The sequence below is a fragment of the Penicillium verhagenii genome, assembly GCF_028828195.1.
Source record: "Penicillium verhagenii strain IBT 33310 chromosome Unknown utg000006l_segment0_segment0, whole genome shotgun sequence".
NCBI lineage: Eukaryota > Fungi > Ascomycota > Eurotiomycetes > Eurotiales > Aspergillaceae > Penicillium > Penicillium verhagenii.
In genome coordinates, this window is record NW_026643170.1 from 1,413,885 (window position 1) to 1,434,738 (window position 20,854).

Sequence of the window (20,854 nt, forward strand, 5' to 3'; positions counted from 1 at the left end):
TGGGATTCTCAGCGATGCTCAATTATACCTAGGTAAATAACCTCCATCATTAAAAGATTCAATAGAATGAATAGACTTAAAAAGTCTTGATGATTTGCTTCTAATTACTCCGTATTTTCGTACTCATTTCATCAATTCCGCATGAATATCTGAAAACTTTAAAACTCAAAATCAATTACATTTCCTAGTTTGGAAGGTGGGTACGGATGACATAATCAAATGGAAAAGAAAAAACGACTTCCCGTTGTGGACTAGCGCATCTAGGGCTCAACCCACAGAACGCACTAAGCGAATTCCCTTTGATCCTCAGCGCGACCCATCTCTTCTGTCGATTGCGATACTCCGTCAACTCACCTCCATCTCGACAAATCCATCAAAATGGGACGCGGACCGTAAGTCCCATGCCGACTCCTCCTCTCAACCTGTGCAACAATTTCTGGACTCGACTGTCGATTGCTCGCGTGCACATGTCGTCGATCGTCGAGACTTCAAAAATTTGACCCGCACATGGAGTGAAGAGAAAATTCTCGATCATGATAACTAACCTCAATGGCTCTTTAGTAAGAAGCACCAGAAGCGCCTTAGTGCGCCTTCGCACTGGCTCCTGGACAAAATGTCCGGAACCTATGCTCCCAAGGCCTCCCCCGGTCCCCACAAGCTCCGGGACTGCCTTCCCCTGATTGTCTTCATCCGCAACCGGTACGATCCTCCTCGATAAATCTATAAAACCGTCACTGCGACTCCGAAACTAACATGTACTCGTCAAATAGTCTCAAGTACGCCTTGAACGGTCGTGAGGTCAAGTCCATCATGATGCAGCGTCTGGTCAAGGTTGACGGCAAGGTCCGCACCGACACCACCTTCCCCGCTGGCTTCATGGACGTCATCTCCCTCGAGAAGACCGGCGAGCACTTCCGCCTGATCTACGATACCAAGGGTCGCTTCACCGTCCACCGCATCCAGGCTGAGGAGGCTGAGTTCAAGCTCTGCAAGGTCAAGCGTGTTCAGCTTGGCAAGGGCGGGATCCCATTCTTGGTTACGCACGATGCGCGAACGTGAGTGCATACTCTCCAAGTTCCGTGTCATTCAGTCGTTGGACCAAGCTTTGGTTGATCGGTTGAGGACAAACGAACAACCTGTTCCTTTTATGGATACAGTAAGCCCCATCACCGATAGAACAAGGTTTTGCTAACTCGTGGCCTGCAGCATCCGTTACCCCGACCCTGCCATCAAGGTTAACGACACCGTCAAGGTCGACATTGCCACTGGCAAGATCGCCGACTTCGTCAAGTTCGACTCCGGTGTTGTCTGCATGGTCACCGGTGGTCGTAACATGGGTCGTGTTGGTGTCGTCACTCACCGTGAGCGCCACGATGGTGGTTTCAACATCGTCCACGTTAAGGACGCTATTGACAACACCTTCGCTACCCGCGAGTCCAACGTCTTCGTCATCGGCCAGGAGAAGCCTTGGATCTCCCTGCCCAAGGGCAAGGGTGTCAAGGTATGTTTTACAATCAAAAACTTTCCACTCTATAACCACATATGCTAACCTATGATCTTCTAGCTCTCCATTGCTGAGGAGCGTGACCGCCGCCGCGCCACCGCTCTTGCCAACTAAATGTCTCATGACAATGGCATAGAGTGTTCCGGTGTAACAAAAAACATTAACCAAAAACTGTAGCTGGGAAACGGCGTCTTGTCTGCTTTGTGGACTTCAATGATGCATCGTTCCGTAGTTTCAACCATAGCAAACAAAGCACTCGTTTCCGAGTGATCATGATACCTATTTTAACGTTACCTTTTCTCGAATGACTTAATGATCGTACTATTTTATCCCGACTTCCAATCCCTCCTACGTCGAATGTTCTTTTGTGACTAGGTTTTCCAACATCAAGCCTCTTCATCCCACGACCATTTTCAAGGTTTGTCCTTTGTAGTTGGAATTTGGAGAAAAGAGTACGACCGCCCACAATTGTAGACTGTAGCATGTAGCATGTAACATGCAGTATGCGCGAGAATATCATGCTTTCCTGTCAACCTCCACGGCTTCGAAGGTTGGAAGCGCTGTGTGCAGGCCCAACCAACCCTTTCAAGTTGGCTTCGCAAAGTACCCAATGTTGATAAGCCTTTGGAGGCAACCAGGTACCTTTGGACGTGCATCCATAACATTTATTGCGCATCCACCTGGCATGAAATTTGATCTATCTATGCATGTTTACTATGAATGGGTTTCAAGCCCTGGAGGTTGGAGCACCTGATACATGTTTGATTATGTACAACATCCATTTGAAGGCTCTACTACATCCTATGTACTATGTGCATACCTACCTCTTCCATGATTGTATACTAATCGGTACCTGCTAGTACATAGGCAGGCTCTGCATGTGGTATCCATCCATCCATGGATGCAATTGAGGAGCTGACCATGCTGCCCCTGAAAGTGGAAGTTTCGAACCATCATGGACGATGGATGTTCGATTTTTCCAAGTCTAGTGTTCCATGAACCATGGGGCATGGAGCATGGGGCATTTCAACGTTTGAACCACATAAATTGTTCAGACCCCAGCATGTGTAGGTAATATGTACTTCCAGATGTCCATTCCAAGTTAGTAGGTACTTGGAATAGATACTAGGGACCAAATGCCTAGTTAGGTACGCACACATACACAGGAACCTTTGAACCCGATCGATCGTTCCCACGATCAATTGATTGAAGCTTAATCCCTCCAACATCCATCAATAGCCAGCCTCCAATGTTGGTTGGGTGTTGCCTCGGCATTTCCGAGGTCCTAGCGCAGGATGGATATATATTGCAATCTGTACGGGGAACAAAGTTCCGCCCCGGCGCCCGCCCCACAAGGCAGTGGACACAATGGCAATGTAAGAGTAAGCAACATTGAAATCGAACGATCAATAGCATGGCCAGGAAAATATTTCCAGATCGATATGACATTTTGAAAATGATTGTGCCGGGTGCTGTTGGATATGAATTAGCCGAGGTCGGCCATGGCGTAATCCATAACCCAGAAAACAAAAACATCTCGATCCTTGAGACGCTTGAATCGATGCACGGAGGATCAGGATCTCGATCGCCCCATCCTGGCGATTCATGCAACACCACCCACCGCCAACGACTGGCTCACCGTAAATCTAAAAATCCATAGCTTCCTGCTCGCTAATAACCGTCCAAGATCTATCCAGTGTCACCGTGTGGGTCTGGGTCTAGCCCCTGTGATTCAGCGCCAGAAACCCCCCGATGTGGGGAATGCGCAACAAAGGCGTTGTGTGTTCCGGCGTACTCCGTAGTCGCTGCGCAGGCCAAGCCAGGCCCGATATAGATAGATAGGTAGAGAGCATGTTAGAAGAGAGGGGGGTGGGTGCGACAAAAGTCGGGAGTGGAATCCAGTCTGTACGAGAGGCCGGTCCTCCCTCCCTCGCCTCACTGGACTGGGGAGTTGGGGGAGTGGAGTGGGGGATTGAAAGGAAAGGGGTGGCTGGCTAGGTTGTACTTTGAGAGGAAGGCAACCCGTTCCTTCATCCACAATTGGTCGAGCATCGATAAAGTGCTGGAATGGAGTCACGGATAGTCTTGACCGGTCTCCCGTGGTCGCAGGAGGGATTTGAACGATCGCGCCCGATCGGCGTATAAGAGGCACGATCGCGTGGTATCGCACGCTTGAATCGCTTCTGATCTGCAATTTCCACCAGGTTCACCTGAAAAAGAGCGTGCAATGCTGGTGTTGATCACGGACCTCCTCGAGCGCAGCGCATAGGTCGATTTTTTGAGTACATACTCCGTGGAATTACGAAAGGACAGGGAGGTGATGCGATGCCGAGTTTTCTTTTTTCCCCGTCTTCGAGCTCCCTACGGCGCGCAGATGGGGTTCGACCTTTTTTAGGCCACCCTCCCCCCTCCCCCCTCCCCCCTCCCCCCTCCCCCCTCTCTCCTCTCCCCCCTCCCCTGTGCTTCCTTTGCCTCCAACGGTTTGTGTGGGTGCTCGGGCGTCTGCCACCTATGTTGGGCGGCGGGCGGATCTGATACATCCAATTTGACCACCGTTTTTTTTTTCCATTCTTTTCTCTTTTCTCCACAGGGAAAGAAATTTCCGGATTCCGGAGTCCCAAGGCCGGAGAACCGAAATATGCATAGCATAGTATCTGTGGATTCCAACTGCGATGCAACATGGACCTCGAAGAGGCTAGCTAGTAAGTACCTAAGTGGTGAGTGTTACGTTCATTAATGTAGTTTAGTGCTAGTACTAGATTAGTATGCATTTTTTGACTTCTCGCTTCCAAGGTTGTGAGGATCGTCCTTACCTGAACCTAGTAAGTAGTGTGTATTTGAAGGGCAAGTGGCTGGATTATGCATGCGTTTCTGCAGGAAGCATTTTCCTGGATATTAATATTTTGATATTTTTATTTCTTTTTCTACCCGCTATGCGATGCAGAAGGATGAGCGGCACGTACGAAGGTCATGATGTAGGGTTGATATGGTCCCTTCAATCATTGGATTGGAAAATTGATCCCTTGTGGTTTATGCAGCTCCCACAATGCACTCTGATATCTCGATCGACCACTAATAACCGGTACATCCGCGATAGGAGCACAGGAGAGATGAAAACGCGGGAAGAAAAAAAGGGAATCGAATCGATTTCTGATTTTGATTTCCCCCCTTTCCCGCTCTGGATATAGGAAAAGTAAAAGTACGTTGTTGAAATGCCCCCCTTAGGGATACGTAGTATTCAATAGCGATCACTGCGCAAAAGGCGGGTGGCGCGTGGGTCTAGAACGGTTCGCTTCGGAGATGGCGCTATCATGCGCCGAAATGCTGTGCAGAGTACGAGGGAAGGATTGTTCTTTTTTTTTTTTTAATTTCTTTTCTTGTGGTGTAAGGGTTCGATCTTCTGTTTTTTAAAAATCAAAAAAGTTATGCGTTTGGGAAACGGAAAGGATATCATGAAGGTCAAGCAACTGCCATGTTCTCAAGCTCCACCCCAAAGCTCTGGGACATGTGGATCTACCGAGATCCCGTTTCCAGATCCTTGGACCGGGGATTCACTATAAACCCCAAAATTCTTGACTTACTTCACGTGGCAACAGAGTTTTATGACGTTCCTGTGCGGAATAAGACCTCGATTTTTGAGTGAGAAAGTCAGTGGGGCCTTTGGCGTATATCATCACGGCCCAACATAACCATAACGAAAATCTGACCGGAATGATATGCCTAATTAATCCATATTGCATTGAATTTCCTTTTATCTGATTATAAAACTTTTTTTCTTTTAATTTATTATGATTTTTTTTTCGGTCTTACAGGGGCTGATGCCATTCCAGCGGTGAGTCTTGACTCTTGATGGACCTTCCCAAACATTCTTAGTGCCCGATTCAAGGTTCTTTCCGATGTGAAGTCCAAGGCTTCGGGTATTGAATGGCGCATAATCAATGATCAGCACTGAGTGCTTCAGGGGAAAGTTCAAGGCAACACGACCGCTCATATTATTTGAATTTGAATTCCTTTTTTTAACAATCAAAATTTGAACCTCCTGCGGGTTACTGGGGTAGACTTTAAATTCTAAATCATCATAGTCTTTTTTATTATCCAGCGGTGTAGGATGTTTGTTATACTCCCCAGACCGCAACTATCGACGATCGATGGACCTAATAAAGAAAAATTAGTACTTGAATCGAGGAGAAAGGAGAAAGTGGAGAAGTAGCGGTAATGTACTCCGTAGTGAAACCTTGTGCTTGGGATTGGGGTTAATGTCCTTGATTGGCCGAGAGAAGGGAATGTTATCCCCCTATGAAATCGTGAAATCATTCTTGGAGAAGAAAACAAAGATGAAAAAGGGGATTTGAATTTGTGACGCCTCGCTGCATTAATGAATGACTCGGGAGTCTGACCGATTTGGAAAATGAAAAGATCATCGCGCGTTAGCCCCTCGCTATGGATTTAGTGTTGTTAAGGTCCAGTGGTGGATCTCGATCAAGAACTTCCCAAGGTGGGAATCAACATTGGAAAGTCACATGCATCTTATGCGGATATGGATATAGGAGTACGGAAACATCAATGTAGAAGATAAGAACAAATCGTAGCATATCTAAATATACTCTCAAAGTGTCAACTGGTACTTGGTTCATGGGATAAAACCAAACGGGAATCGAAATCGACATCGATCTTCAACAAACCCTTGATGGACCGCCACTAACGTAACATGCCTATGAAGGCTTTTTATGGTTTTTCCTTTATAATTTAATCTGTGTTTTTTTTTGATCTTCTGACCGACACTCGAGATGGTTGAAATAAAGATAGAAAACAAATATTTAGACAGTTGACCGCTTCCCAACCGATTTCCCTTATCGACCATCAAGACAAGGTACAAAGACTAAGGACATATCATGAATCGGACTGGGCTGCAACGGGTGCGCGGCATGGAATAGAAAATAGAACGATATCGAAAAAGAAAAGAAAAGAAAGTTCTTTTTTTTTGGTAAATTTTTGTTTTTCAATATTAAAACAAATTAAACAACGGGATCGGTAACCAGCATCCCAAGTATACATACATGTAAGTAACCTTGGAAAAAGGTCCGCTTCTCATGCATTTATCATTCTTGACAGTGGAGAAGCTAGCCTCCTCCCCGGCCGATCGATTAAGGGCAAATATGAAAAGCATACGTGTTTTCTCTCGACAGTCAATCATTACCCCCTTGAATTTTCCAAGGTTCTCGACCATCGGGACTTGGAAGCTAGGATTAGCGCCCCGTTTTCAATACGGCCAGTCATCGCTTTGCCGGACCCCATTATGATTTTTAGATTTTTTAGATTTTTAGATTTTTAGATTTCTGGCATTTTGGAATTTTTGGAATTTTTAAAATTTTTAGAATTTTTAGAATTCTAGTGATTTTTGCATTTCTTTCTTATTTCTTAACCTCGTGATGAGTCCAACGTGGCGGGAACGTCAGGGATAGATGGGTCCTCGAAGGAATAAATGAAAGCCCCATTCCTTGTTTTCTGGCCTCCGATTATCCCGAGAATTGCGAGGCACTTTGTCGAGAAAAGAGGAGAGAATCATAGCTGGCTTGGATTTCTACCTCCATTTTTACATGATTTCGACATTTCTCCATTCCTCTTTCCGCCACCGCGAAATCCTGACCTATACTTGGAATTCTTTCTTATATTATTTTGTTTCCTAGCTGTCTTGTTTTTTATTATTCTCTTTTTGTTTTTATTTTTATTTTTTTTATTCCTTATTTTCTAATTTTCTGATTTCTTCTCCCAGCATTTGAAGGTCCCACTTTCATCCTTTCTTACTGCATTCTTATTATTCTCCATTTTTCTATTTCTTTCTCGTTTCCTCTCGATTCCGACCATCTTGCGCAAGCCTCGCGTCACATGCACTTCAGCTTCTATTGTTATACCCAACCCGAGGAAGTCCCCTGGCAGCAACTGCCATAATATTCGCATAAATGCAGTCCATGGCCACAAACGATCATCTGTTCGAACCACCAAGATCAAAATCATACATCCCCGGACACATCTCCCCATCACACTTCCAGATACCCGACATGTCTGATCTAGGAATCCAAGGAATCATGGCACCAGCCTATCAGTCCCTCTTCGCACCCGGCCAGGAAGTCCCTCGTCTCATGAATGTTACGTACCGCTGGTGGGAAGACGAGGCCACGACCGTGCTGTGGGCCTTTAACATCCCGGAAATTTGTACATTGATCCGTTACGCCCTTTTTCGAGATGAAGAGTTACCGCGCCAGGCGCTTCTGAGCCGTAATGCGGAAACCATCGATGCATTCCTGGTCTCTTTGGCTGAACCGTGGGAGCACCGGTATCTCTCTAACTTGTCGCATTTGCAGAGGGTGGAGGAGGTTTTGCGCCGGCTGAGAATACCGCCGTTGCGCCAGGTTCATTGGAGCTGGTTCCCGCCGAGGCATTTGGTTGAACCGCGCAATATTGCATGTGCGATCGAGTTGGAAAGTCATTGCCAGTTTATGAGGATGCATTTTGAGGATATCGTTCGCGCTGCGCTCGGATATTCTGCTCCCTCGGTTGATTGGTTTCTGCAACAACATACTGCTCTTTATATTCATCTCCTCGACCATTTGACTATATACCCAGAGCAAATCCCGACTTACATAGAAGCGGAGAAGGTGTGTTGCACTTGTTGTTGAGGTCTTGCTAAAACTGAAGCTTATTGTTCTTTCTCTTCCGTAGTACTTGAGAGGTGGAAGTCCCTTTGCTTATCGTGCCATTGTGCAATGTTTGCACACCCTTCTACCAGACGCAGCACTCAATCTTCGCCTACCGACTAAGCCCGGCTTGGAATTCATTATCACACCGATCCAGAAGCTTTTCCTAGAGAATCCTCCTAAACTCACAGCCCTCCTCAAGAAAATGTGCGTTTTGGACGTTCGCTTCAAACAACACTACAGTCAAAAATCGCAAATGGATTGGCTTACCCCATTCGACCCTACGGCTTTATTCATGGATGACTGGCTAGCATCAACCTCTCCAAAAGACCTGTCACGCACATTGGTCAAAACCGACGAATTCAAATTTAAAAAACTCTCACGACAAAACATCATCAACTGCGACGCGATGGTAAAACAATTACTTGAAAATTGGCACATCATGAGCATGTCGGTCTGGGAGGCCTGCTGCGGAGTAATCGGAATGGTTGAGTCTTTACAAGAATGTGCAGAGGTCAGTTGGATATTAACCGAGGCATCCCAACTTCAAAAATTGAAAACGGACGTGAGATTGTTGACTAGAGCCGTATCAGATCCTTTTCACAAAACGTGACTATTACTCTTTGACTGCAATTCTCGAGGGTATCCACAGGTACTCTGCGGGGACCGCTCGACCTCGGGGTCTGAATGGTGTACATAGTGGCACAGTTGTTCTGGACAACTGCGTACTAGAAGCTATCCACCTCATCAATCCGACTCACAACTACGCCGCTTATCGTCAGCATTTCGCCGAGAATCCTGGGACCCCGTTCCTATTCCCTCATTTCCGCGACTATCAGCAACATGGCGAAATGGCCATTCAGCCGCTTCTTGATTATCTACAGAGTACGAGCTCGAAAGTACCGTGATCGGGACCCATGATCGACAGCCGACATCATGCTAGTCACCGAATGGGGAGAAGAAAAGAGTCATCTGAAATTTTTTTTTTTTTTATAAAAAACAGGAAAGTAAAAAGAAATGGTTTTGTGGCGTGCATTCATGCAGGTGATCATGTCTTTTCCTGTCACGAATTTTCCGAGAGCTATTTCGAATGTTTGATAACGACACAGGGGTTGTATACATGGATTTTTTTGTCTTTACCGCAAATTCTTCGTCCCTGTCTTGCTACAGGGAAAAGAGCATCTGCAAATTCTTGTTTGACTCTATCCTTGGTGCTCTGGGTATCTGTTCATTTGGGCCTGTGTATTTATTGTCTTCGTTATACCCTAGCTTATGTAGCATCCGCAGTACTGGGCGTCGGGCGTGCATGAATGTAGAAAGACGGGATCTTTCTTTCTTTTTTCTTTCTTTTTCTCTCATTCTCTGCTTTATTTCTAACTTTTCTCTTTGCCGGTGTCAAATTGTGGGTGGACTCGGTGAAGGTTTTTTTTGCTTATTTCTCTTTGCGCTATAACAAGCCATCTTAAGAATCGTCAACGTAATTGGGCTCGGCTCGCTGCGCTCCATCCCGAGATCTACCCAATGAAACGCATCCGATGCAAACTTCTTCAGCCATAGGGGAATAATTGCTTAGCGCCGCTTCCGGGGCCTCCAAGCCCTCACAAATCAAATCCGATCCATCGATCCCGGGACGTCGGCTTTTGCCGTCGAATCAGGGTCTTGTTAGCCCCCCCAAGCCATCGTCATGCGACACCTGTGAAACGAATCACTGCGGGCCGATTTGTCGATTATATGGTAATAATGCCGCCCACTTTAATCAACCAGACCCCCATCGAACAAATTCACAAGGAGGCAAGGCTTTCTTTTTTTGGCAGAAAAAACAAGATAAACAAACTCCCCAGACTAGATCAAAGCAATAGAGGTAAATTTACTCCTTCTTGCTTGCAATATTGGGCGCCTGGGCTTTTCCAAATACGCCTAGAAAATACAACACGCGATTCACAAACAGAAATGCGGTGGCTCCAATATTTCCCCACGTCAGCGCATTCCAAGCACCAACATCCACAAACGCTTCCCACCCCATAGCGATGTAAGTGGCGTAAACATGGCCGACATCGGCGATTGCCAGAGCAATCAGATAATTGCGCAGCACCTTGGGCTCGGTAGTTGCGTGTAGAACACCGACGCCAACGAGGAAGAGAAGGTTGTAAAGGTTGCCAAGTTGATAGGCGAGCGCTACACTGCTTGGATGTTGGAGCATTGGAGCCGGAACATGGGGTGTTTGGCCATAGATGAATCCGTCAAGGTCAAAGATGGGACTGAGACTACCTGCGACTCTTGTTATTTGGAAGTGAGTGTTGAGTTAGTTCTTTGTTGCTGCTGCTGTTTTTGTTTGACTGTTGGTAGAGTGTGAGGGGTCCTTACAGAGAGATGGGCTCAACGATGCCAAAGAGGATATGGGGCCATCTTGGGAGAATGGTAGGCATCCTGGATGAAGTATGTGGAATAGAATGGAGGAGCTGGTGTTGAGTGGTTGGTTAGCTTGGGTGTCGTCAACTGGTTGAAGTCTGGAGCTGGTTCTGAGGTAGTTGGGGACGGTTTGATATGCTTGTTGAACGGCGTTCTGAGTTTACGCACATTTTGTGATTGAATATTGTATCAATTAAGCTCAATTCCAAAGGAAGCAGTAAGATTGGAGGGAGCTGTGGAAGTTGTCAAGAAACCAGAGCGTGAAGCTTCGATAAGGAGACGCGATAACATTAGGGTAGGGATACAGACCAGGAGTGCAAAACCGACGTCAGCAGGGCCAAGCTACCTCGGAGATGCACTTCCGCGATTCCACAACTCTTCGTCTTAATCCACCCCAGATCATATAGGTGTCCTGGGTCCACCATGGCTGGCCCGATGGAATTCAAACCACAAATTTTAGCTAAATTTCTTTAACAAGGCCTCCTTGGATGAGAAAGAATGGATTCTAATGGGGCTTTACGGCCCCTGGATGAATCTTTACTTCGCGAACTTCCCCAGCTTTCTCTGCGTATCGCTCCGCTGCGGGAACCTGTCTCATCTCGTACGCTCAGCGTTCCACCTCCCCTGGAGCCAAACGCAAGCGGGACCAGGGAGTCCAACGCCGTCGCCAAACCCACGTCGACAGGTGGGAATGCCCCCACAAACACCAAAGCGGGTCTGCCAACTGTGACGGAATTTCTCAATGCTGCACGAAAAGAAAAGGCCGAGTCTGCTAGTGACCCTCAATCAAATGTGGAACCACCGCCCAAGCCGATTCTGCCAGCATTTGTAAATCTGCGCGCGTTGGAACGCTTCCCATTTTCTTCTTCTTTTGATGATGATGCTCTCTACGGCACACGGAAGCGCCGCCGCTTGGACCTATCGGAGTCTTTTAGCGAGCACCTGCAGCTTCCCATCCCGCAGGCTCAAAAAGAACAACGTCCTCCTCCTTTTGGTCCCTTTGCTATTCTGAATGGATTGAATGAACCTCCACCCAATGCTGCTCTTCTTCCTCCTATCGAAGCAGGCTCGATCCCTCAGCTCTTGACAAAACCATCCCGTGAAGATGCTGCTGTCGATCCTGCCATAGCCTCCGCTAATGGAAGTCTTCCAGAGGGTCAACCTATAGAGCGGAGAGAAGCAAGAATTGAGGAGCTTCTCAGTGCGACCCTTGATGACCACAATGATGATGTACATGATCCTGAAGACGAACGAATACTACCCTCCGAAAATCCAATTTTAAAATCTGTCATCCCTGATGCAAGAGAGAACACCCCGAATGATATACATTCGACTACTACTACCGGTGGTCGATTGTCCCCCAAATCTCGTGGCCGATCTCGTAAGAATTTGAGGAAATGGAGTGAGGAGGAGACTACTGATCTTCTCCGGGGTGTGGTGAAGTGTGGAATTGGAAATTGGACAGCGATACTGGCACAGCCAGAACTCAAGTTCAACAAACGAACGGCTTCCAATCTGAAGGACCGGTATGAAATCATGATCATCGCCCCACAATCCTGCCTTTATACTCATTTTGTAACAAAGATTTCGGGTCTGTTGTCCTTGGGCATATCGGTAAGCCAAGCAACCACGCCTGCCCCTTCCTACCTTTCCTTGCTAATTCCCAAGCAGCGCGTCTGATCCAAACGAAGCAACCAAGCAGTTGCGTGATAACCTCGCCAATTCTCTTCTAAAATCTCAAGCTGAGGCATCAAATGAAACCCCTGGCAAGATTCGTCTTCCGATCTCCGCTCCAACAAATGTGGGCTCTGAACCGAGTTCTGGGTCTGGAAGTCCAGTCATGGGTATGCTACCGACACCAAATAGCGTGCTGTCTATAAAGCCCGAGACGGGTCTGGGGAGTGGCAGCTCGACTCCTCAGCAGTCACCCCCACCCAAGGGGACAGAAGCCTCTAGCAAATCTCAGGCCAACCTTGCATCCCTTGGTATCCCGGAGCCATTTGTCTCGATGAAAGCGAAACGTCGATCACGCCGACCATTTACCACGGCAGAAGATGAGGCTCTTCTTAAGGGCTACGCCGTCCACGGATTTCAATGGACCCTAATCCAACAGGATAAGCGACTTAACCTTGGGCACCGCAGAGCAACAGATCTCCGAGATCGTTTCCGCACAAAATTCCCGCACGTCTATCGCGATGGAGGCTCTGTTAATGGCAACGCTATGAACCCGCCAAAGCTGGAAACTGCCAACAGCGATCCTGGGCCAATTACTCGAGCTCGCCCTGCCAGCACCGAGTCAACACCGACGAAAGGTCCTCCGCCAATCGTTCATCGGCGCTCTGATTCGCATATTCACAGCCGTCAGGCATCTAGCGCTTCGCACGCCAACGCAGTCGCTGGTCCGTTCGATCCGTCGTTTTTGCCACCTCCACAGGGCTTCCTTGAGCCTTCGGCAAACGCACTTTCGTTCCCTTTGGAAGAGAGCTCTGCAGGTCCTTCTTCGCCCTGGGAGGACAACACGCTTGCTCCTATGATCTGGGATGATCTGGGATGAAGCTTGTTGTAAAGACATGCTCCACAGAGAATCACGAAAAAGAGAATAGAAGAAAAAGAAAAGAAAAGGGCAAGGCCCAAAGCAAAAAAAAACAAAACAAAAGTAAGACAAAAGCGTTTATTTCATTTTACAATCTGGTTTCTACTTGATCCATTTTTGCGAACCCATCGCATTTCGGCATTTCGGCATTTCGGCATTTCGGGTGTTTTGATTTTGATTTTGATTATTTGTGTTTCTCCTTCGATATCCCGCAGTACACGACGGCTTCTCCATAGTTTTCAATGCGTGCATTTTACAAAAAACCAGACAGTAAGTCTGGTGTCAATCAAATTGTTCCTGACCTCATTCTTTGAAATTTGTATACATAATATTCTCAGCCGAAGCTGCGCTCTCTAAACATGCATGTATGGAGCTAATTCAGAAAGGACAATATCCTTACAACATCGAATTTGAGATTTATTAGGCCTACACGAATTAGTACTCTAGGGCTTCGTCCTCGAGGGACCAGGGACCACGCCCTCAAGTTTACAAGGCTATGATGAACCAATAAAGTTCACTGAAGAAATCAAGTGGTAATTGGATATCAAGAGCATTCAAGTGTCAGGAATAAAGACCATCACATAACGTACAACTGTCTACCACCGCTTTTAAGCCCTAGAGACATAGACATAGACATAGACAGTGTCGCCAAAGAAAGTCAATGAATGCTACCGTGGCCCAGCACGCCAGTGCTTGAAAAAAACAATAGCAGAATGGATCTCCATCATCCAGAAAATAAAAAAGTAGGCCAAAAACAAACCTCTTGGCTAAAGCCACAGCGCTCAAGTTGCTTCGTGGATGGAACAAAACTAAAACCAGAAAAGAAGAGAAGAAGAGAAAAACAGCCAAAAAGAGAATAAAGCCCGTATCCAATCATGGCCCAAGCTGTAAGATGATGGAATGCACCAAGCAAGCCCTGGCCCCTATGTACAAGGCAACCGCAACCGCAACCGCAACTGCAATCTACCAGGCATTGCGGTCCCAATTGGGATCTAAAACAAAATCCAGAGTTAGCAATAATCCTCAACCAAAGCAAACAAAAAAGAAATCATATATTCTTTCTTCAAAAAATTAACCACGCACCCTGTATAAAGCTCGCCAACACCTTACTCCCGGTCTGCAAGAGCGGGTGTCCAGCGACAATCTGCAGGAACCGCTGAAGCCCCTCACGTCGGTGCTCGATGACATCGTCGCTAAAACGGTTCGTGAACACCTTGCCCGGCAGCGGGGGAATAGTGACGCGCGTGCTCTCGCGCTCGAGGATATCACGGAAATACTCGAAGTCAGAGTAGCGGCGGCGCACGATAGAGTGCTTCAATCTGAAAGCAGGGATGTTGGTTCGGCAGACGATTTCGTACGAAGTGTACATGTTTCGGGACGTGCCGTGTGTTTGCGGGTTGCGGACCTGCACGTGGGAAAGGGGGTGTCAGTGGGGTGTACATTGGGGTATTATATGAAACCCAGCTGCATTGGCACGATCGATCGCGAAGCTTGCATGAGTTTAGACAGATTTGATTCAGGTTGGGTTGGGTTGGGGGTGAGAGCAGTGTGGATGTATGTAGGGTGTTGTATTGCATTTGTGGCTGGGCTGGGCTGGGCTTGGTGAATTGATGATTGATTGGATGCAGGGCATTGCGGGGTAGTGTAGGCACGCGACACTCGAGAGCGGGTGCATGCCTGCTTACGCTGGGGCTGGCAGGTGTGGTGGGGTCATTTACCTCGATCTCAAGGAAGTTCTCCGGGGGCCCGTAGATCTCCTCGAAGGTCTGCTGGCGGGACTCTGGGACGTGCTGCATGGTGAGGGGAGGTGGTGGTTGTGAGCCGGGAGAGAGAGGGGGCCAAAACTTTTGGGTTGAGGGAGGAAGGAAATCAGTGCAGATGGAGATCGGGTGAAATGTTCGGAGCTTTAGAGCAGATTGAGTAGGAACCACGTCTCCGCACGGAAAGGCACGAAGCGAGGGAAGCGGGGGATCCAGTTTCGCTATCAGTGACTGTGATCACGAGCGGAGAATGGTTGATCCGCGCTTATCAGCCGCTTCCCGGATCTGCAAGAAATAAGAATTTAACTATACATACTAGTATGACTTTGTCAAAATTTGCATGGATACAGAGCTTGTTTTAATTCAATTCCTAAGTCAATTGAATGGAAAAAGAAAGAAGCAAAATTAAGCTATATACAGCTAAATTAATCCTGATTCCTGGTACAAAATCTAGACAGCATTGCTTCCCCTTGATCGATCATCATAAGCTGGAAGCCCCTGCCCCTCAAAGTCATCCTTAACATGAGCTTCCACGGGTGCCCTGATGTATGGCGGTGGAGGCGTTAGGGATCTTGGGCTTGCCGGCGTCGCAGTGGCACGAGGATACAACGGTCGGGGCCTTAAATTGCCTCGTGGATGAGCAGTACCTCGAGACTCGTACTGAGGGAAGGTAATATTTCGGAGACCCAGGCTGTTGGTACGTTCACGACGTTTGCTTATCGATATAGCCAAAAGCGCCACAAACAAGATACCAAAGAGAGCAAAACAGACACCTGCAATTGCGCCCCTAGAAAATCCAGGTACGATCTGAGTATATGGATCTCGTTTAGAGATGCGACTCATTGTTTTCGTATTCCTGCTTATGTAGGACCTGGGGCCTTCGGATGCCAATGATTTGGACTCAATGGTTGCTTGGATACAATCAAATTGGGGTATATTCGCTTGTTCTAGGGCGCACTGGCTTTGAAACCTGGCCAGAGTGGCTTAATAGGCGGGTCAGCGATTGAGCACAGAGCTTGGGTTGAATAACAATGAATCCGATGAGACTCACCAATCACAGGCTCGGAGCATGCAGCTATCGTACAGAGATTGACTTGAGTAATAAATGGTGTGTCTTTGCACCAGCATGTTACACTGGTTGTGTCACATGAGGGGCTGTAATCGATGTTTTGTATACACGATAACTACAAAATTGTTAATTTCCTCATAGTTCTAATGTTAGAAGGGGACGTGGTACTTACAGCAGAATCATTTGAGTCATTTGATTTAATAGCCGATGGTTGAAAAGGGCTGTCCGCTGCAGTAGATAGAACTGCCCCTGCAACCGTAAGCCATGCGAGTCTCATAGTGAGAGAAAAAAAAATGCGACTGTCAGTATAGTTCAAGTTAAACCGATTTTTCAAAATGTTCTATTTTCTAGAAGAAATTATTTATTTGTACTATTTAAATGCCTCAAGCTAGTGAGGCAGTTCAAAGGGCTAGTGGGGCTGTGGAGAGCATAAAGCTCAGAGCCTCAGCCTCAAGTTTCAACCTTGCCGAGTGCCCGGGTCTTGGGCTTTAGTGACGCACGGCCCCGGGCAAGCGGCTCACCAACATCGGGCAAAACGAATCAAAGCAATTTGATGAGACTTGAGTGGGCAACTTCGCCCGAATCATCATCGCTTGGCATTCAAGGTTGAAATGCGCCTTTAAATACCCCGATCTCATTGGTCAGTATTTCAAGTTAGCCCCAATGGTCCTCGGAGGCCCGTTTAGGGGCCAAGTCAACCTCATGTATTTTTGTATTTCATAGTTCATAAAAAGGTCCGGCGCTAAACTTGGAAGCTTCAAAACCTTAGCTTTTATGAAAAATTCATCCAATGAGGCACCTGTCATGTACCAAACTACGTACCAGCATAGAAGCGGAGTACAGAAAAGGTTTTCCGTGACAACCTTGGAAGCCCAAAAGAACTATACATATACAAAAGTGGTTCGGACTTTCAGATGTTACGTGACACTTACGCTCATATGTACCTAGATAGAGCGACGGTGTGTCGATGGATTCAGCCGAAGTGAAATCTTTATTTGAGAATTTGCTTACCCTTTCCCCACTCCAGCAATCTCTATCTACTGACATTTGGATATCAACAAAAAAGAAAACCAGGAAAGAGGCAATTACGAGTACATTAAACCTCCACAGCAGCCTGGAAGTGAACAAATACGCCTAGCTAATCTCGAGTTCGGGACTTCAAGAGACTGTGTCCACGTACCATTTCCCCCGGGAACACGGCGCTGCCGACCTCGATAAGGATATGTCGTTCACTTCTGAGGAGAGATGTGATACACCCACGAATAGCTCTATTGGTGACAATTCCGACACTTCATCGGTCAAAGCTCTTGGTGAAACAACCGTGACTCGCTACAGAAATGATTGTCCTTGAAAAGGCGGTACATTCACGATCTATGATCCTCTTACCGCCTCTTATATTGGGCTACGGAAGGGTATTTTATGCCTCCTATCCGATCTCAGTAGAAATACATGTGACCATATGCAGCTCGGTCCCTTTTGGAAGTGTATTGAGTCCGACACCTTGTGGTTAGGGTTTGAGAATACAGTCTCTGGGACCTTCATAGGGCATCAAATGTATGATGACACCTTTAGGGTTACCGGCAACCGGAAATTGACTGCAGATTCCAAGCGACACAGATACTGGGAATCTTTCTGTGTCAGAGAACACCCGGATGGTGGCTATGTTATGCTTGTGAAACATATGATAGGGATCTTACCCGTACGGATAGAAAAAGGTGAGCTCGTGGTTGGTACTGCACATCAGGAGGGTACAATATGGAAATTTCAAAATGCCGAACATTTTCACGACTGCTCACTGTTTCAATGCGGTCATTAGCTTCGGAGGAATATTGGTTAGTGTCACAAGGAACAACGTACTATGTTTGTCGATTGCAATTTGCTAAAGTCTGCGCGAGCTACTCTTTTGTGAAAATTGTTTCTAGAAGTCTTAGTTAGTACAATATGAATTTACGAGCTTGAATTCAAGAGAGCGACTAGGACCAGACAAGATAAGCTAAGAAAGTGCATTGCTACTACTATGTACTATATTAGTATATACCCACTGCGGATTTAAGCGGATTTAACGCCGCTAGCAGCTGACTAAGGCAGATTTAATGACATAAACCCGGAAGCAGCGGTGACGCGATACCATAAACCCGCTATCGATAAGCCCTTCTCCTCATCAAACCACGCCATGAGTTCTCACGGATCACCTTCGGAGGAGGCCAGGGGAGAATCATTCAGACACCCTGCACAGGAATGGCTTGAAGAAGACGACGAACTAGACATGGATTATCATTCGGCTTTGGAAGGGCCTGAAGAAGACGATGAAGGATGGGAAGACGAGGCAGACCGCGATGATGACGATATGGGCCTCGGCATTGCAGAAGGTTGCGAATTACAGCACCCTTGATTTAAAAAACGTCAAGACAGGTCTGCTGACTGGTGTTTTTACAGAAAACCCGCGTATCAATCTTGGAAGTATCCAGATTGAGTTGACGATGGACGATCTTCCGGAGAGCGAGGACGCAGACAATCGTGTCCGCCCGCGCCGTATGTTCCCTGATAAGGTTTCTATGGTCTGAGGTATAGGGTCACTCACTGGTGTATAGTGTCCACCGCCCGGCTCCTCGAATTGCTCGCAACTAATCGCCTGCAGCATGTCCTTCAATCCAACGGATGGACTACAACCGCATCGGACGACTTCGAAGGGGAGGAAGAGGAGGACGAGGATGAAGATTTTCTTTATCCAGGCCATGTAAGACATCGGCTACGGTCATGGCGGGGTCGGCCAGCAGACCAATTTCCGAAAGTCCCTAGCGACAAGGGCACAGAATTGATGGGTGACGGCCATTTCGGAACAGGCCAACACTACGTGGATCGTCTCAAAAAGCGCAAGAAGGTGCTTGCGTCCCATCTCATGTGGAGGGAGCTTGGGGTGGATTCTTATGGAGTGCGCAAGAGGGCGAACCAGTCACTTTCTCAAGTAAGGACGAATGAGCGGCCTGGGGAAAAAATGACTCTAGCTAATCAGACATTTCGGTTTAGCACATGATCCCTGGCTCTGCAGCTGATAAGATCATCCATTATGATACCCGAAGCTACTCGGGTCAGTTCTCAGATGATGGCAATTTCTTTTTCTGTTGTGCACAGGACTTCAAAGTCCGGATGTACGACACATCTAACCCATACGAGTGGAAATACTACAAGACTGTCGACTATCCGTTTGGGCAGTGGACAATCACTGACGCTACCTTGAGTCCGGACAATCGCCACCTCGTCTATAGTTCAATACGCAGTCAAGCTTACCTAGCGTCGACCGATCCAGAGGACGATGGAGATCCAACGGTTTTAGATTTCTCTCTACCCCCTGGTCAACGACGGCGACGAAGTTGGGGCAGTTCGCACTTTGGAGTATGTACAAGAAAGGCCTGCTCCCTGAAATCATGACTAATCGTATTTATTGTAGATATGGTCTCTTCGATTCTCTGGGGACGGACGTGAAGTTGTTGCAGGCACATCGGAGAACTCGGTCATTGTCTACGATCTTGAAACAAAACAACCAGTTCTCAATCTTCGAGATCGTCACCAAGACCATGTCAATGCAGTCTGTTTTGGCGATACATCATCTCCGCATATTCTCTATTCAGGGTCTGACGATACTACATTGCGAGTGTGGGACCGCCGTTCCATGGGTGATGGCCGCGAAGCTGGAGTGTTTATGGGACATACTGAGGGTCTTACATACGTGGACAGTAAAGGTGATGGTCGATACGTTCTTTCAAATGGCAAGGATCAGACCATGAAGCTATGGGATCTGCGGAAAATGATGACAACAGCCAAGTTTGACAATCTTGATGCGAACGCTTATGCAAACACAAGCGGTTTTGATTACCGCTTTCAACCGTATCCTGATGACTACTATGAGCCGCATGAGCATGACTGTTCTGTTGTTACTTTCCGCGGCCACCGGGTTCTGAAGACTCTCATTCGTTGCCATTTTTCACCATCTGGAAGCACAAACTCACGCTACGTGTATACTGGTAGTGAAGATGGTAAGATATACGTGTACAATATGGATGCCACATTGGCCGGGACCGTCGACGTCGGTGCAGCAACTCTTAACTCCCGGCCCCGTGAGCCTGATCTCTTTGCGACAGCATGGGAGATGAGCGGGGAGATGCTATGGAGGACATGCGTTCGGGATGCAAGCTGGCACCCGAATGCCCCAGTCCTTGCAGGTAAGTTGCTATGTTCCTCGTGCTTCCCCTGGCATTATCTGACTTTGATTTTAATAGCAACGTCGTGGAATGGATGGGGCCTGTCAAGCGGCACCTGCACTGTACATTCATGGAATGATGGTGCAGAGAAGGACGAGGGAGAACCACCAATTGGGCAGAGCTACGACGACAAGCTCCGAAATATGCCCGAGTTCAATCACTACCGGGAGAATACCCAAGCTCCTCGCGCCAGGCGGCCACTCCGCAGCCGGCCTCTGCGCCGGATGCGTGTAGAAGACGAGTCTGAGATGGCAGAATGGTAATGCCATATTTTTACATTTAACGGACTTAAAAACGGGTTTCACTGGGGATTGATCAATCATACATGGAGGTTTCAAGGTTACTGGTACGCCGGTTCGCATCGGCCACCCTTATTATGACTTTAACGAACATGCATATACGTTTCATTCTTTTGAGCAAGCAGCTATTGTTTTTTGTAAATGAAATAAAATGCCAAATTGGCTACGGGGGTTTCGTTCGGAGTTGGTAGCAGATCTCCGGGAGAAAAAAAACCATAATAAATGTCTCAATTGAAGTTTATTTCCATTCAAACATTTCTTAAGTG

The 20,854-nt window shown here is 47.2% G+C and overlaps 6 protein-coding genes across 6 annotated transcripts; 4 read left to right on the forward strand and 2 right to left on the reverse strand.

Moving 5' to 3' along the window:
* Positions 1-378: 378 nt before the first annotated feature.
* Positions 379-1,618, forward strand: N7466_005942 (40S ribosomal protein eS4; the record flags this gene model as incomplete). The annotated part of the gene is made up of 5 exons (XM_057165339.1): positions 379-392; positions 562-699; positions 771-1,055; positions 1,207-1,501; positions 1,565-1,618. 5 exons carry the CDS (start codon positions 379-381, stop codon positions 1,616-1,618), a joined length of 786 nt encoding a protein of 261 aa, XP_057020938.1.
* A 5,945-nt stretch (positions 1,619-7,563) lies between these two features.
* Positions 7,564-9,107, forward strand: N7466_005943 (uncharacterized protein; the record flags this gene model as incomplete). Its single annotated transcript, XM_057165340.1, has 3 exons — positions 7,564-8,160; positions 8,225-8,713; positions 8,784-9,107. The coding sequence occupies 3 exons, from the start codon at positions 7,564-7,566 to the stop codon at positions 9,105-9,107; spliced, it is 1,410 nt and encodes a 469-aa protein (XP_057020939.1).
* Positions 9,108-10,066: 959 nt separating this feature from the next.
* N7466_005944 (uncharacterized protein) lies at positions 10,067-10,625 on the reverse strand (the record flags this gene model as incomplete). Its single annotated transcript, XM_057165341.1, has 2 exons — positions 10,067-10,475; positions 10,564-10,625. The coding sequence occupies 2 exons, from the start codon at positions 10,623-10,625 to the stop codon at positions 10,067-10,069; spliced, it is 471 nt and encodes a 156-aa protein (XP_057020940.1).
* Positions 10,626-11,106: 481 nt separating this feature from the next.
* On the forward strand, positions 11,107-13,162 carry N7466_005945 (telomere repeat binding factor family protein; the record flags this gene model as incomplete). The annotated part of the gene is made up of 3 exons (XM_057165342.1): positions 11,107-12,134; positions 12,193-12,222; positions 12,280-13,162. The coding sequence occupies 3 exons, from the start codon at positions 11,107-11,109 to the stop codon at positions 13,160-13,162; spliced, it is 1,941 nt and encodes a 646-aa protein (XP_057020941.1).
* A 1,002-nt stretch (positions 13,163-14,164) lies between these two features.
* N7466_005946 (sorting nexin-3) lies at positions 14,165-14,997 on the reverse strand (the record flags this gene model as incomplete). Its single annotated transcript, XM_057165343.1, has 3 exons — positions 14,165-14,193; positions 14,285-14,606; positions 14,920-14,997. The coding sequence occupies 3 exons, from the start codon at positions 14,995-14,997 to the stop codon at positions 14,165-14,167; spliced, it is 429 nt and encodes a 142-aa protein (XP_057020942.1).
* A 3,206-nt stretch (positions 14,998-18,203) lies between these two features.
* Positions 18,204-20,552, forward strand: N7466_005947 (WD40 repeat domain-containing protein; the record flags this gene model as incomplete). Its single annotated transcript, XM_057165344.1, has 6 exons — positions 18,204-18,399; positions 18,467-18,562; positions 18,622-18,995; positions 19,058-19,423; positions 19,479-20,250; positions 20,308-20,552. The coding sequence occupies 6 exons, from the start codon at positions 18,204-18,206 to the stop codon at positions 20,550-20,552; spliced, it is 2,049 nt and encodes a 682-aa protein (XP_057020943.1).
* Between the last annotated feature and the right edge of the window lie 302 nt (positions 20,553-20,854).